The sequence below is a fragment of the Poromitra crassiceps genome, assembly GCF_964638095.1.
Source record: "Poromitra crassiceps genome assembly, chromosome: 20".
Taxonomy (NCBI): Eukaryota; Metazoa; Chordata; class Actinopteri; order Beryciformes; family Melamphaidae; genus Poromitra; species Poromitra crassiceps.
In genome coordinates, this window is record NC_139637.1 from 8,362,346 (window position 1) to 8,380,220 (window position 17,875).

Consider the following 17,875-nt stretch of genomic DNA (forward strand, 5'->3'; position numbering starts at 1 on the left):
TCTGAAAAAGAGTGTTTTAGACCGAACACAGCATGCTGAACTTAGTTTCTGAGATAATCACATCTTTATGTTAGAAAGGCGACAGAATGAATTCTGCTTTGAGTTGAACAAAATGATATAGCTGAAATGAAAGCTTAGAATGTCTAGTTTACCTGCGGGAAAAAGTATGTCAAAAGAATGTTTTTTTTTTTTTCTACAAATATTAGTATGCAGCTTGGTCCAACATCAAAATGCTCACTTTCACAGCGTCATGCTGGATATTGAAGTCCATATTTCCACAAAGAAAGAAGATATCAACTTTTTTTTTTTTCTGGATGAAACTACACATTCTAAGCTTTCATTTTTTGTGTAACATTATAAAAATATTCAAACACAAAATTTCCTGCATTGTTTTATTTTCTTGAAAAGAACCTTCACAGGAGTTGGAAATGAACACATGCTGTATATTGGAGGCAAAAAAAGGTCACGAGCGATGACATCATCACTGCTGACATCACTGGACACTTGTACCGATGACATCATCCGAGCCTATGACATTGAGGACAGTTATGACATCAGCATCACTGTTATAGAAAATATTATTGTCTTGTACTATAAACAATGGGCCGTGGCCTCTCTGGGCGTCCCCCTGTCCGGACAGCCATATTCAGATGACCTGTGTGGAGTTAGCACAAAACATACAGATCTTTTATAACTGCTGCTTTGAGATGTGGGGGCGAGTCTATAGTACTGTAGTACTATAGAATAGGATAGAATAATCTATAAATAACTATCTATATATAATAATATATAATAATATAATATATAATAATAATATATAATAATAATATATATAATAATATATAATAATATATATAATAATAATCTATAAATAACTATAGAATAATAATAGTACTGTTATCTAGTCTCTTTTTGAGTATCACTCACAGTGATTGTTGTATAAAGATACAACAATCACTGTGAGTGATACTCAAAAAAGCAGGGGTAGAGGCAGAGAGGCACATGGTCACATTGCGGGCAGACAAATCTGGTCTCCTTTCGGTGTCCCTTCGCTGCGCAGTGCGCACATTTCCGATTTGCCTTGCTCTTGGTGGGCGGGACTTTCACCGGCTGTGGCACATGACCCGCAAAGTCTACATTCTGCCTCACTGAAGCTGACCGTTGGCGTGTGTGTCTTGGCGTCTTTCCTGGAGGAAGAGGAGGTGGCTCGTCTGCCGGAGGAGGGGGGGGGCAAGCAGATGTCGCCTCCGTCCACGATTTCACCACAGACAGGGTGAAGTCTTTGAGGACTTTGCAGCTGGACGTGGGGTTGCATTTCCTGTACAGAGTAAATGCATTGCTCATTGCAATCTGCATGAGGTAGACCACGAACTTGGAGCTCCATTTGGACGTCTTCCTCACAAATGGATAGTAGGAGATCTTCTGGTCAAGTCGATCAACCCCACTCATGTACTGGTTGTACTCGACAACACATGCTGGCTTGCTCTGCAGGACCCGTTCACTTTGCCCTTTCTCTTTCACCGCCACAGTCTTCATGACATCCTGGTGGAAGGTGGAGATCATCCTGACGATGCGCTTGTCCCGCCATGCCAGGAACATCACCCCATCGTCATGACGAGCGAGTCGTTCACCTACTCGCAGATCCGACATGGTCACCTGCCGGATGGACGCAGGTTCGCCCCTCTTCACCCGGAGTGTCCCAGCTGAGTGCATCTGGAGGCTGAGGAGACGTCGGCTCACGGTCCCGCTGTTGTAGAAATTATCCATCCAGAGACGGTAGCCATATCCCTCAAGGCCGGCAATGAGGAACTGCACGGTGTCCAGTAGGGTGCTGTGAATTCCACAGTAGGGTTTCATTGCATAGCAATACCCGTTTTCTGAATCACACAGAATATAGCTCTTTATTCCGTACTTTATCGGTTTTGCCGGATTGTACACACGGAAACGTAGCCTCCCCCTCCACAACAGCATCCCTTCATCCACACTAATGTTTTGTGAGGGCTGGTACATTTCCTTGAACTTGGAGAGGAGCAAGTCAAGGATGAGCCGCACTTTGTGGAGCCGGTCGGTGGCATCGACCCTCTCATTGTCACAGAAATGGAGAAAGCGCCATATCAGCTGGAACCTGTTGCGGGACATTGTCTTCCTGAAGTATGGGGTCTCCATCGCCACATCAAGAGACCAGTAGTCCGCAATCTTGGGCTTCTTGACAAGGCCAGTGAGGAAGAGGAGCCCCAGGAATCGCTTCAGCTCTCCCACAGACAGCGGTTGCCAGGCGTTTACCCGGGTGTAGGGCATGTGCAGCTGATCCAGCACGGCGATGCACTGTTTAGCATAGATGTTGGTCTGCTGAACAATGATCTGCAGCAGCTCATCACAGAGGAACAGCTCCAGGAAATCTGCCGGCTTGTCTGACTGTAGTGATGCAGCCGCATTCCTGGGACCTGGCATTGCTGTGAAGGGGAAGACTGTCGGGCTCCAGTCTGGCATCGTATGCCAGCGTGGAGAGTCCTCCTGACGAGGCTTGCCCGCTGAAAAATGAAATAAAAGGTTTTTCTTCAGACAATTGTGATATGTAAAAAAGCTGTCTTTTTTCCAATAATTAGAAGCCTTGTGTTGACAATAATAATAATAATAATAATAATAATTGATATTATTATTATTATTATTATAGATGAGCTGGCTGCATACGTGACATGAATTTCCTGTAAAGTATCTATAGATTCTCACCTCTTGAAGACCCTCTCTTCCCAACTGCAGATGCCCGCACGCGCTCAGTCGTCACCACCTCCTCCTCCTCCTCCTCCTCCACCACCTCCTCCTCCTCCTCCTCCTCCCCTGTAGTCAAAGTGAGTTTATAAAATATGATACATTCTTGAGGGAAAAAAGTTTATGTTTTCAATATCAGATGAATAATTGTAATTCTAAAATGGCTTATATCTCACCTTCGTCACTGGACTGCAAGCGGGCACGACGAAAGCTGGCGGGAGCACCTGCCTCTTCATCGTCAGTCCCCTCCTCAGAGCTGTGCTGCAACTCTGAAATTTTATATTTTACATGGTATTAGTAGGCTAATTCAGGATTGTTATTCTTACCAAGCTTTGTGTTGACAAAAATAAATTGATGAATAAGTGTGTGCGTTTTTTTTTTTTTTTTTTACATTATTACCTCCAATGGTTTGTTTACTTGCTGGCCAGTGATGCCTGTTCCTATATAGATACTGTACTGTAAGTCACATGTTTAGATTGTTCTCATGGTTTCCTTTTGTCCTGACAAATACATGGTGGATGAGTTGAGTTCCCTCCCCCTCCCTCCCCTGATATGTGAAGCGCTTTGTGTGTCTAGAAAGGCGCTATATAAATCCAATCAATTATTATTATTATTATTATAGATGTAGCTGGCTGTATACGTGACATGAATTTCCTGCAAAGTATAGGTTCTCACCTCTTGAAGAAGACGCCATTGCCACATCCCCCTCCTCTGAGCCTCTCTGAGGCGCCAGATCAGTCTCCTCCTCCTCCTCCTCCTCATCAAACTCGTCAGAGTCTGTAGTCAAAGTGAGAGTTTATAAAAATAAGATACATGATATGTGTTTTCAATATCAGATGATTTTTTGAAAATCGATTCATCTCACCATCGCTGGAATCCAGGTGGGCCTGACGAGGTGGTGGATGCCAGTCACCATCCCTCGTGTTGGATTCCACAGGATCCGATGAAGGATCGGATGAGGGGTCCTCGGAGTCAGTCTCCGGAAGATCTCTCTTCCTCACGGCACGGCAGAGGGCCTGCTCCAGCGTAAGCTGGCCAGCTCCGGGCCTAGGCCGTCTGCGCCTGGGCATACTGCTAATCTACACGCCTACACCTGGCTATAAACTAGCTAAGAGACACACAGACAGAGACAACTACACACACACACACACACACAGACAGACAGACAGACACACCGACACCAACACCAACACCGACACTTATTTTTTTTGTTTTTTTTCGTTTTTTTTTTCACAAACACACTACTAACTAAGAGCTAATCTACTGCTAAACGCTAACTAACACACGCGATCTCCCACACACACACACACACACACACACTGTGTGTGGTTTGTGTGTCTCACGACACACAAACCACTCACCAAACACGCCAAACACTCAAATCTACTCACCACACAATCTCACAAACTGATCTAAATATAATCTATCGCTAATGACTATGCTAAATACTCGCTAAATACTCGCTATGCTATGGATATGCTCAAGAGGAAATAAACGGACCGAGAGGAAGGGAAGAGAAGGAAGGAATGGCCGATTGTCGCGCTCTCAAGAAGAGAAAGGCAGCGCCCTGACGCAGGAAGGGGGGGGGCAGCACTGCATCGCGTCAAGATTGCGCCGATTTACGCATCCGATTCTTGTAGGGATTCATGTTGAATACTTGCCCAAGGTCCTAAACGATCTAAAAATTGAATAAAAGCAATTTCGAAAAAAAGACGCCATACGGCGTCTTTGGCACCCAAGCGAGATTAATAAAAAGACGCCGTACGGCGTCCATGGCACTTAAGGTGTTAAAAAGACCAACGCGTTTCAGCTACAGAGAGCCTTCATCAGGGTAAAAAAACGATTAAAAAAACGATTTAAAAAACGATTTCAGACGGACAAGCCCGTCTTTTATTGTCACACGGTTACACATCAACACATGCACGGAGGGCCACAAACACACACATGCTGACGGTGGCCGGTGAAATTTGTCCTCTGCATTTAACCCATCCTGGCTTTGTCCTTTCCTCCGGGGGGCAGGCCAGGAGCAGTGGTCGCTTTCTCGTACAGCGCCCGGGGACCGACTTCGGATGTTGTCGTCACTGGTCTTCTGCATGTTTTTAATGGGGGGGGGGGTTATATACGGAGGAACCCCCCTGGGGGAGCACGGGGAGAACATGCAAACTCCACACAGACAGAAAGGCCCTTACGACGAGATACCCCACCTGGGCAGTAGGCACTGAAGATATGGGGGGAACACAACCACAGCGCCCGCAGTGTCCCAGGTGAGAATCGAACTCAGGACCTTCTGACTGCAAGGCGTAGCTGTTAGGTCGTAAAGTTACGACCAACTTAGCTTAAGACCAGTGTAAGACCAGTTGGTGCAACCGGCCCCAGATGACTAATTAAGTCGTTAATGTACAGTATGAACAATAGAGGCGCAAGGACGCAACCTTGTGGCACCCCGGTGTAAGTGCGGATGACAGATGATTGTCCTCCATGGACGTGGACATACTGTTGCCTCTCAGTAAGGAAGTTGTATATCCACCTTATGAGGATGTGATTCACACCCATGCTGCCCAGCTTCTCTGCCAGTCTGTCTACCTGGACAGTGTTGAAGGCAGATGAGAAATCGGCAAACAGTACGCGCACATACGACGACGGGGTTTCCAGATGTTTATAGACTTGGTTCAGAAGTGTTACTGTAGCGTCCTCCACGCCCCTCTTTGCTCTGTATGCGAATTGTAGAGCGTCCATGTGAACACTAGTTTCAGCTTTTAAGTGAGATAAAACGATTCGCTCGAAGCATTTAATTACTACTGGGGTCAGAGCTATCGGTCTAAAATCATTTAATTCAGTGGGCTTTGATTTTTTAGGCAGTGGGATTATTTTTTATGTTTTCCATGTCCTTGGAATGACTTGGGAGTCCAGTGAAGCCTGAAAGAGTCTGGTGAATACAGGGCTTAACTGTTCACAACACTTCTGCAGTGTTAACAGAAGGGATGAGGAAGCGCTGCGTGGGTCCTTAGTAAAATCACTGAAACAGGTGCTCTTTGGTGAGGGTGGAGAGAAGCATGAGAAAAAGTTCAAGTTGGATCCTTGTAAAAGACAAAAAATGGAGTAGAGTACAGGAAAAACTTAAAGTTAAAAAGCCTTTATTGTGGCATGGCTAAATCTTACACAATTAAAAAGACCAACGCGTTTCAGCTACAGAGAGCCTTCATCAGGGTAAAAAAACGATTAAAAAAACGATTTAAAAAACGATTTCAGACGGACAAGCCCGTCTTTTATTGTCACACGGTTACACATCAACACATGCACGGAGGGCCACAAACACACACATGCTGACGGTGGCCGGTGAAATTTGTCCTCTGCATTTAACCCATCCTGGCTTTGTCCTTTCCTCCGGGGGGCAGGCCAGGAGCAGTGGTCGCTTTCTCGTACAGCGCCCGGGGACCGACTTCGGATGTTGTCGTCACTGGTCGGATGACGATGACGATCTGATCTTCTGCATGTTTTTAATGGGGGGGGGGTTATATACGGAGGAACCTTCCTGGGGGAGCACGGGGAGAACATGCAAACTCCACACAGACAGAAAGGCCCTTACGACGAGATACCCCACCTGGGCAGTAGGCACTGAAGATATGGGGGGAACACAACCACAGCGCCCGCAGTGTCCCAGGTGAGAATCGAACTCAGGACCTTCTGACTGCAAGGCGACAGCTCTACCACTGAGCCACCGTGCCCCCGTAGAGGCCCAACACAGAAATGCATGGCATTTCATGGCAATAGAAGTCATCCCCAAATCTGCCAGAGGAGTGGATAGACTCAAACATCTCCTCCAAAGAGAAACTTTTTGGATTGTAACCCTAAAAGCAACCACCTTCCCTGGTTTGAATGATGATATTGATTTCTCTCCATTTCTCTCGAGTCAGACATTTTTTTTGTTATTGAGATATTTTGCTCAGTTAAATTTATTTGGTTCCTCATCCTGTAGCTTCCTGGGAGGTCTCTATGGCCTCAAATGTGTAGGCTGCACAATTGTTGCTGGTACTGTATTTAGTTCCTCCTGTCAGGTTGGAGTGTTATTCCTCCAATTCCCTTGCCCTGAGCCTGACCCGGGGGATATGTGAAGTGTACCCTTTCAGACATGAGGCATGTTGCTTTCATACATGTGGAGCATGTAAAGTAGGGTGTAAAGTAGAGAGGGGGCGGGGGTGGGGGGAATTTGGACATGACCACACAATGGGGAGTTGTGAAAACTGACCACACAGCTGTACTTCACTGTCTGAGCATAGCCTTAAAGCAGCTACGAGCAAGGTTTTCGATTGTTATTAAACAGTCTAATTTTAATATCGATGCCTCACATCTTACCTCTAATAGTAGACGAGACCAACGCAGAGTAGTCTCGCTTGAACACCGAGTGAATCGGCCAATGTTGTCTTGATGATTAGTCTGTCTGCGGCCGGGGCAGATCAGGAAGTGAAATTAAACGGTTTGCGGCAGCCACTTCGGCCATAACCACAAAATAACAAAATAACTTCCAAACAAACTGTTAGAATATAACGAGAGATGTTCGCGAGAGTAGCAAGCCCCTGGATGTAGCGAGTATGGCGTTCTCCTTGTTTATGGTATGTTGCTAGGAAGAGCGAAACGGTTGAAGGCAGGCAGCTGCCGTAAAACGTTTCATTTCACTTCCTGGTCTATCCGGCCCGCCGGAAGACAGACACAGACTCTATAATCATCAAGAGAGCAATCTCCGATTCACAAGGCTTTGGTCTCAGCTACTATTATAGGGTAAGATGTGATGCATCAATATTACATTCAGACTGTTTAATAACAATTGAAAATCTTGCTCGTAGCTGCTTTAAGTGAATCGCATTGACATTCAACAAACTATCATGACATGCAGAGTCTGAAAACAAGTTGCCAAAAATAGATAATGGGCGATAACTGCTAACGTTCACGGCATATAATCGTTTGCGCATAACGTTAGTAATTAATTAAACAACCCTACAACTCACGCCCAGATGCATCGATTTCCTCGAGTCTCAAGCGCTAAAAATAAAACAGGTCTTTGCTATGTTCAGTCCTAAAATGCGTCAACCCCACTAGAATTATACAGAATACAGGAAGCTAGACGTTTTTACCTTCAAAATAAAATCAATGTTGTATTGCTTAGTAACAAGAAATCAGAACGGTCGACTCACTACGGGTTAAAATTGACTTTTCGAAGGGAGCAGATATTCTTCCAGTTTATCTCTGTTCTGTATCTTTCGGATAACACACACAAAAAAACATTACATGTGCATTTACTTCATTTAATTGCCATTATTGCGAAGGTTATACCCTGAAGTTTCCGTTTATACTGCCTAACTTGACGCTACTTGGAATTTGCGGTTCTGCACGTGAATCTCACAAACGCTGTGTAAAATCAAAGGCATGAACGCAACCAGATCCAGATACCCTACCTAGTGATGTCCAATACTGGGAAGCAGGACGACCCTTGCGTCCAAAAATGCTCATTAAATGTGTATGATGTGCGAAGCTATGCAGAAATGAAATAAGATCAAAGCCCTGAGCATTTCAATCCAGCAACATGTAGCCTGTTGGCTGACACACACGGAGCATGTTTGAGCATCATTTGGAAAAACTGAAACGGCATGATGTTTTTTTTGCTCGCTCATTCACATAATAATCTGCCACGCTGGCTTTCTGTCTCCCTCCCTCTCCTCATGCACTCACTGAGCTGGCTACTTCACGGAGCTCTTGTCTCCCCCAGACAATCCGTCCCTGATACAAGGGCTCGAGGTTGTCTTACCTCCAGATAGTAGGAGGGTCGCGGGAGTTCGCATAGCTCACCAAAATGTGTTCATACATACATACACCGCCATCCGGATGCCCTCTAGATACTGTAACTCCCGAATTCCAAGGCATGTCTGAAAGCGGCTTATGGTATCGCCGTTCAGTCACCCAAAATACAAATTCTAACAGCGCCAGAAACACTCACATGTACATGTTGTGACTTGTGGACTCACCACGCGATGAAATATAAACAGTGTTGGGCGTGTTACTGTAATTACTTACTTTTTCAGTAACAAAGTAATATAAGGCATTACAATTTCCAAAACAGTAATTATATTACAGTTACTATTCCAAGAAAGGCTGCGTTACTGCGTTAGATCATTGCCCGCCAGAATGCAGTGTTTTCTATGTAAAAAGAGAAGAAAAGAAAAAGTAATCCTCACGATCTCAGGTAGACCTGTCACGCAAACGCGCACACATACGTCAGAGCGTGGTTGTGCACAACACGGGATGCCGGCTACTTCACAGGCAGGAATTATTTCCTGTGTGGTGCATCTGAGTGGGATCAGCCTCTCACTGAACGTGCTCCTGTGTTTGACCAGCACGCCGTGGAGTGGGTGAGAGTCATTGTTCATGATGGAGCGTAGCCTGGTCAGCGTTCTCTTCTCCGACACCGCTGTCAGAGAGCTCAGCTTCAGCCCCACAATGTCCCTGGCCAGTTTGTTGGTTCAGTTTGTTGAGTCTGTTGGCGTCCGCTGCCTTCAGCCTGCTGCCCCAGCACACGATAGCATACAGGGAGGCACTGGCCACCACCGACTCATAGAACATCCTCAGCATGGTCTGGCAGACGTGGAAGGACCTCAGCCGTCTCAGGAAGTAGAGACGGCTTTGCCCCTTCTTGTAGAGTGCTTCAGTGTACTTAGCCCAGTCCAGTTTATTGTCAATGTATACTCCGTGGATTGAAACAGGGGTCATCGGTGCCGGTGTTATGATCAATTAGGGTCCGGGTCCGGTCCGATTCTATCACTATCTATTCTATCATTATGTGTAATACCCGAGTAGACCTGTGAAGACCTCTATAAAGGATTGAACATGTTGAATCTGACCAAACATCTCCAAACAATTCCAAACAACGACAGCCAGCAACGGGGCACCAAACAAACATCTGTGTTTGTCAGAGAAGGTTTGATTGGTGTACCATGGGCTTAAGGGATACTGACCTGAGACTCTCCAGTCTACAGTGTGGACTCTCCAGTCCAGCAGAGAGCAGCTTCACACCTGGATCTTCCAAGTCGTTGCTACTCAGGTCCAGCTCTCGCAGACTAGAGGACTGGGAGCTGAGAACTGAGGCCAGAGCTTCACAGCTTCTCTTTGACAGCGTACAGCCACTCAACCTGGGGAAGAATTAGCCATGAACAAGAAATTTGAAAATAGTTTTTTCTGTATATTGCATTTCATATTGAAGACATCAAGTTATGCATGCACCTACAGAGATTTATTGGAGGCTTTGACCAGCAGCAGCAGCCCCAGGAGAGCCTCCTCTGTGCGCGCTGTGTTTTCATACGTTTCTCTCGTGATCAGCGCTGATCAACATGTTCAATCCTTTATAGAGGTCTTCACGGGGCTACTCGGATCCTAGGACCTGGGACCCGACCGGAGACCCGTACGGGTCCGGGTCCATATTTATCATGATCAATTAGGGTCCGGGTCGGGTCTGATTCTATCACTATCTATTCTATCATTATGTGTAATACCCGAGTAGACCTGTGAAGACCTCTATAAAGGATTGAACATGTTGAATCTGACCAAACATCTCCAAACAATTCCAAACAATGACAGCCAGCAACGGGGCACCAAACAAACATCTGTGTTTGTCTGTGTTTGTTGGAGAAGGTTTGATTGGTGTACCATGGGCTTAAGGGATACTGACCTGAGACTCTCCAGTCTACAGTGTGGACTCTCCAGTTCAGCAGAGAGCAGCTTCACACCTGGATCTTGCAAGTCGTTGTTACTCAGGTCCAGCTCTCGCAGACTAGAGGACTGGGAGCTGAGAACTGAGGCCAGAGCTTCACAGCTTCTCTTTGACAGCTTACAGCCACTCAACCTGGGGAAGAATTAGCCATGAACAAGAAATTTGAAAATAGTTTTTTCTGTATATTGCATTTCATATTGAAGACATCAAGTTATGCATGCACCTACAGAGATTTATTGGAGGCTTTGACCAGCGGCAGCAGCCCCAGGAGAGCCTCCTCTGTGCGCGCTGTGTGTTTTCATACGTTTCTCTCGTGATCAGCGCTGATCAACATGTTCAATCCTTTATAGAGGTCTTCACGGGGCTACTCGGATCCTAGGACCTGAGACCATATTTATTATGATCAATTAGGGTCCGGGTCGGGTCCGATTCTATCGCTATCTATTCTATGATTATGTGTAATACCCGAGTAGACCTGTGAAGACCTCTATAAAGGATTGAACATGTTGAATCTGACCAAACATCTCCAAACAATTCCAAACAACGACAGCCAGCAACGGGGCACCAAACATACATCTGTGCTTGTCTGTGTTTGTTGGAGAAGGTTTGATTGGTGTACCATGGGCTTAAAGGATACTGACCTGAGACTATCCAGTCTACAGTGTGGACTCTCCAGTCCAGCAGAGAGCAGCTTCACACCTGGATCTTCCAAGTCGTTGTTACTCAGGTCCAGCTCTCGCAGACTAGAGGACTGGGAGCTGAGAACTGAGGCCAGAGCTTCACAGCTTCTCTTTGACAGCGTACAGCCACTCAACCTGGGGAAGAATTAGCCATGAACAAGAAATTTGAAAATAGTTTTTTCTGTATATTGCATTTCATATTGAAGACATCAAGTTATGCATGCACCTACAGAGATTTATTGGAGGCTTTGACCAGCGGCAGCAGCCCCAGGAGAGCCTCCTCTGCACGCGCTGTGTGTTTTCATAGGTTTCTCTCATGATCAGCGCTGATCAACATGTTCAATCCTTTATAGAGGTCTTCATAGGGCTACTCGGATCCTAGGACCTGGGACCCGACCCGAGACCCGTACGGGTCCGGGTCCATATTTATTATGATCAATTAGGGTCCGGGTCGGGTCCGATTCTATCACTATCTATTCTATCATTATGTGTAATACCCGAGTAGACCTGTGAAGACCTCTATAAAGGATTGAACATGTTGAATCTGACCAAACATCTCCAAACAATTCCAAACAACGACAGCCAGCAACGGGGCACCAAACAAACATCTGTGCTTGTCTGTGTTTGTTGGAGAAGGTTTGATTGGTGTACCATGGGCTTAAGGGATACTGACCTGAGACTCTCCAGTCTACAGTGTGGACTCTCCAGTCCAGCAGAGAGCAGCTTCACACCTGGATCTTCCAAGTCGTTGTTACTCAGGTCCAGCTCTCGCAGACTAGAGGACTGGGAGCTGAGAACTGAGGCCAGAGCTTCACAGCTTCTCTTTGACAGCTTACAGCCACTCAACCTGGGGAAGAATTAGCCATGAACAAGAAATTTGAAAATAGTTTTTTCTGTATATTGCATTTCAAATTGAAGACATCAAATTATGCATGCACCTACAGATATTTATTGGAGGCTTTGACCAGCGGCAGCAGCCCCAGGAGAGCCTCCTCTGCACGTGCTGTGTGTTTTCATATGTTTCTCTCGTGATCAGCGCTGATCAACCTGTTCAATCCTTTATAGAGGTCTTCACGGGGCTACTCGGATCCTAGGACCTGGGACCCGACCCAAGACCCGTACGGGTCCGGGTCGGGTCCGATTCTATCACTATCTATTCTATCATTATGTGTAATACCCGAGTAGACCTGTGAAGACCTCTATAAAGGATTGAACATGTTGAATCTGACCAAACATCTCCAAACAATTCCAAACAACGACAGCCAGCAACGGGGCACCAAACAAACATCTGTGCTTGTCTGTGTTTGTTGGAGAAGGTTTGATTGGTGTACCATGGGCTTAAGGGATACTGACCTGAGACTCTCCAGTCTACAGTGTGGACTCTCCAGTCCAGCAGAGAGCAGCTTCACACCTGGATCTTCCAAGTCGTTGTTACTCAGGTCCAGCTCTCGCAGACTAGAGGTCTGGGAGCTGAGAACTGAGGCCAGAGCTTCACAGCTTCTCTTTGACAGCTTACAGCCACTCAACCTGGGGAAGAATTAGCCATGAACAAGAAATTTGAAAATAGTTTTTTCTGTATATTGCATTTCATATTGAAGACATCAAGTTATGCATGCACCTACAGATATTTATTGGCGGCTTTGACCAGCGGCAGCAGCCCCAGGAGAGCCTCCTCTACACGTGCTGTGTGTTTTCATGTTTCTCTTGTGATCAGCGCTGATCAACATGTTCAATCCTTTATAGAGGTCTTCACGGGGCTACTCGGATCCTAGGACCTGGGACCCGACCCAAGACCCGTACGGGTCCGGGTCCATATTTATTATGATCAATTAGGGTCCGGGTCGGGTCCGATTCTATCACTATCTATTCTATCATTATGTGTAATACCCGAGTAGACCTGTGAAGACCTCTATAAAGGATTGAACATGTTGAATCTGACCAAACATCTCCAAACAATTCCAAACAACGACAGCCAGCAACGGGGCACCAAACAAACATCTGTGCTTGTCTGTGTTTGTTGGAGAAGGTTTGATTGGTGTACCATGGGCTTAAAGGATACTGACCTGAGACTCTCCAGTCTACAGTGTGGACTCTCCAGTCCAGCAGAGAGCAGCTTCACACCTGGATCTTCCAAGTCGTTGTTACTCAGGTCCAGCTCTCGCAGACTAGAGGACTGGGAGCTGAGAACTGAGGCCAGAGCTTCACAGCCTCTCTCTGATAGCTTACAGCCACTCAACCTGGGGAAGAATTAGCCATGAACAAGAAATTTGAAAATAGTTTTTTCTGTATATTGCATTTCATATTGAAGACATCAAGTTATGCATGCACCTACAGAGATTTATTGGAGGCTTTGACCAGCGGCAGCAGCCCCAGGAGAGCCTCCTCTGAAGCAGAGTATTTCTTCAGGTCAAGCACATCGAGCTCTTTTTCTGATGACAGTAAGATGAAGACCAGAGCTGACCACTGAGCAGGGGAGAGTCCGGCTTTGGAGAGACTTCCTGAACTCAGGTGCTGTTGGATCTCCTCCACTAGAGAATGGTCATTCAGCTCATTCAGACAGTGGAACAGATTGATGCTTTTCTCTGAGGAGGGATTCACCTTGATCTTCTCCTGGATGTACTGGACCGTTTTCTGATTGGTCTTCAAACTACTTCCTATCTGTGTCAGCAGGCCTCTTAGGAGAGTCTGATTGGTCTCTAGTGAAAGACCCAGGAGGAAGCGGAGGAACAAGTCCAGGTGTCCATTTGGACTCTGTAAGGCCTTGTCCACAGCACTCTGGTAGAGGCGTGTTAGTTTAGATTTGTCTCTTGATAGTGTTGACCACAAGGATGTTGATTGACTTTCTGACAGTAGATTGACACCAGTGTTGATGAAGGACAGAAAGACATAAACTGCAGCCAGAAACTCCTGAATGCTCAGATGGACAAAGCAGAACACAGTGTCCTCGTTCAGCCCACGCTCCTCTTTAAAGATCTGTGTGAACACTCCTGAGTACACTGAGGCTGCTCTGATATCAATGCCACACTTTCTCAGGTCGGCTTCATAGAAGATTAGGTTGCCTCTCTCTAGCTCCTTAAAAGCCAGTTTTCCCAGAGAGAGAATCATCTTCCTGTTCTCTGTATTCCAGATTGGATCTGTTTCAGCACTCCCATGATACTTGACATCCGCCTGTTTGGACTGAACCAGCAGGAAGTGGATGTACATCTCAGTCAGGGTCTTGGGCATGTCTCTTCTCTCTCTGGTTTTCAACACAAGCTCCAGAACTGTAGCAGTGATCCAACAAAACACTGGTATGTGGCACATGATGTGGAGGGTTCGTGAAGTCTTGATGTGGGAAATGATTCTGCTGGCCTGCTCCTTATCTATGAATCTCTTACTGAAGTACTCATCCTTCTGTGAGTCGGTGAAGCCTCTCACCTCTGTCACCATGTCAATGCACTCAGGAGGGATCTGCTTGGCTGCTGCCGGTCGTGTGGTCATCCAGAGGCGAGCAGCGGGAAGCAGTTTCCCCTTGATAAGGTTTGTCAGCAGCACGTCCACCGAGGTTGACTCTGTAACATCAGTCACAATCCTGTTGTTCTGGAAGTCCAGAGGAAGTCGACACTCATCCACACCGTCAAAGATGAACACAACTTGGAACTTGTCAAATCTGAAGATTCCTTTGGTCTCAGGAAAGAAGTGATGAAGAAGTTTCACCAAACTGTACTTTTTCCCTTTCAGCAGATTCAGCTCTCGGAAAGTGAATGGAAATGTGAACTGTATATCCTGGTTGGCTTTGTCTTCAGCCCAGTCCAGAGTGAACTTCTGTGTTAAGACTGTTTTCCCAATGCCAGCCACTCCCTTTGTCATCAATGTTCTGGTTGGTTCATCTCTTCCAGGTAAGGGTTTAAAGATGTCTTCACTTTTGATTATTGTTTCCGGTCTCACTGGTTTCCTGGATGCTGCTTCAATCTGTCTCACCTCATGTTCATCATTGACATCTCCACTCCCTCCCACTGTGAGGTAATGCTCTGTGTAGGTCTGATTCAGAAGTGTTGGGTTTCCTGCTTTAGCAATCCCCTCAAACAGACACTGGAACTTCTCCTTCAGACTCGATTTGTGATTACGTTGGCACACTCCAGCAAGAGTTTCTGAAAGGACAAATTACATCAATCAGTGGATGTTGCTGTAAATATGAGAAGTGTAAATATTAATATGTGAATGCATACTTTTCCTAACCACATGGCATCTATTCTGCTCATCACTGGTGGACAAACAGGTCCTGACTGTGTGTGCTACCCAATGTGAAATGCATCTGTGGTGGCATTTGTTCTTAAATAATACTGTGTTCAGCATTATACACCCACATGAATAAATCAATGATTTTAGCTGATGATTCATGAGGATTGTGAATATTATTTTGCAATCTGGAATTGAATCAATCTTTCTTGAGAAACGTCTATATTTAACTAATCATATATCTCCCATTTTCCCACCACTTCCTCCCTCCATCATGTTAAAGCTGTTAAAGCCTCTTACTGCTCTGCAGAGAGTCAGCCAGCTCCTCCTGCTTCATTCTCCTCAGGAAGAGCAGTGTGATGTTTAGAAAAGCCTCTTCCTCCTCCCTCGGACTCTCTAAGCATTCTGGGTAATCTTGGCTCAGAACCAGCTGGACTCTCTTCAGCTCCTTCTTCACAAAAGTGACAATGTTCTCCTCAAGCAGCTGCAACAGAATAACATTTGAATTAAACATTCTGAAAAATAATAATAATACTGTAATAACATCAGATCCACTGGTCTAAAGAGTGCAGCTTGAAGACCTCATAAAACCAACAATCTTTATTTTACCAGGCAAGAAGTTAGTTAAGAACAAATTCTTATCTACAATAATGACCAGGAAGTAGGCAAAAGACCTCCTGATGGAACAGGGTTTGGAGAGAAATAGTCTCAACGCCAGACCCATGAGAGTTGTTACGCTGATACACTACGTTACTGCATGCTGCAGATCTCTCTCTGGGTCTGGGACACTCCCTTCACCCAGCTGGGGACGGAAGTGAACCGTTCACTTGGCCAGTGATTGGCCAGTGGTGGATTCAGTCTCCACCACTCAGTAACGACTTTGCAATCTGCGATCAGACGACACGGGAGTAGTGTCCTCTAGACTAGAGAGAGAGTGGCGTCAGCGGAGGACCAAAATGTGAGACTCATTAGCCAATGAAAAGCCAGGAATGGGTCTCGTGCTACTTTTGCATGCTAAAATAAAGCTGATAATGTACAATTTGATTCAAGGGGGGGAAAACCCTTTCAGAGTACAACACAAACTGTCTATTTTGCTGCAACTCGGCAGTGCTGCTTAATCCAGGACCTTAATTCCTGGAACTCTTGAGAGTAAAAAACTGGTCCATTGGAGTGAATGGAGATGTCGGGACTCTTCTATCTACATGGCTCTGCACGGGAGGCGCAGCCCATTTTTCGAACCGCTCTCTCATTGGTCCTATGACCTGTCACTCATTCAATTTCAACCCGCCTAGACCCGCCCTCAAACCCCAGCAGTGGCTGTGAAGTGGTACAGACTAGTTTGTGTAGTATGCGGAGCGCAGGGATTCAACATAATATTTGAGTCTTGGGAGAGACTAGAGGAGAAACAACAACAACAACAACAGACTGTTATAAGACCAGAGTAGTTGTTTTGTAATTCAGTAGCTGCAGTAAAATGTGTTGTACATTTACACACCATAAATATGGAGTCTAGGTCTGTTTGAAGCTCCTGGACAGACTGACCACTGGGAACCTCTGACCTCTCCTGGTGGACTCTGGAGAACACATGAAGTATTAGGTCATATAATGTCACACACGCACGCACGCACACACACACACACACACACACACACACACACACACACAGTGAAATCCACTGTAAATTAGGGATGCACGATATGGATTTTTTTCAGCCGATACAATATACGCTTCTCCTGGCCAATAACGGATACAATAACCGATAATTATTTCACATCTTTGTATTTAAAGAAACAAGTTCTTAACCTGTATTTTATGCACACCTGGGGTGACAAAAGACAGATGTGTTGAGCAAAGATGGATGATTTAAAAGACTATTCCATAGCTCTGACCTAACCAAATCTAACTGACATCACTACTGTGAACACAAAACAAAGAGCACTTCTGATATACCGTAATTCTTACAATAAGCGCCTGTACTCTAATTGCCGCCGGGTCTTCCCTTTACCGCCGGGTCCAAATTGAGTAACTAATGGACAGGTAATGATTCAGTATTCATAAACTACTGAGTATGATGCACCACTTTACAATAGGGTACACAAAAAGATTAACTAATGATTAACTAATACATTCACGCACTGACATTTTGGAATCATTAAGTAATGATTAACTACTCTATTCACGAGCTGACATTTAGTAATCATTAGGTAATGATTAACTACTCTACTCAGGAAATTAGATACTAATCATTAACTAATGACTACCTACTCATTAACTATGATTAACTAGTGATTGACTAATGCCAAATTTTTCATTAGCTACTCATTAACTGGCTATTAGTTAATGGTTAGTTTACTAGTAACTACTATAGTATTTGTGTACGTTATTGTAAAGTGTTACCATAGAAGGGAGTACAAAGTGAGGAATAATCTATCTAAGGAACAACTGGATGAAT

At 45.4% G+C, this 17,875-nt stretch overlaps 1 protein-coding gene across 1 annotated transcript in view; it reads right to left on the minus strand.

Moving 5' to 3' along the window:
* Positions 1-17,875, minus strand: part of LOC310794825 (NLR family CARD domain-containing protein 3-like) — a gene marked incomplete at both ends in the record, with an annotated part of 55,064 nt that overhangs the window by 24,115 nt on the left and 13,074 nt on the right. The window contains 9 exons of the mRNA XM_083656879.1: positions 9,774-9,947; positions 10,484-10,620; positions 11,205-11,288; positions 11,902-11,964; positions 12,597-12,644; positions 13,277-13,442; positions 13,538-15,335; positions 15,724-15,907; positions 16,983-16,997. Of these exons, the coding sequence (XP_083513005.1) occupies positions 9,774-9,947; positions 10,484-10,620; positions 11,205-11,288; positions 11,902-11,964; positions 12,597-12,644; positions 13,277-13,442; positions 13,538-15,335; positions 15,724-15,907; positions 16,983-16,997 (2,669 nt within the window). The remainder of the gene's footprint in view (positions 1-9,773; positions 9,948-10,483; positions 10,621-11,204; positions 11,289-11,901; positions 11,965-12,596; positions 12,645-13,276; positions 13,443-13,537; positions 15,336-15,723; positions 15,908-16,982; positions 16,998-17,875) is intronic.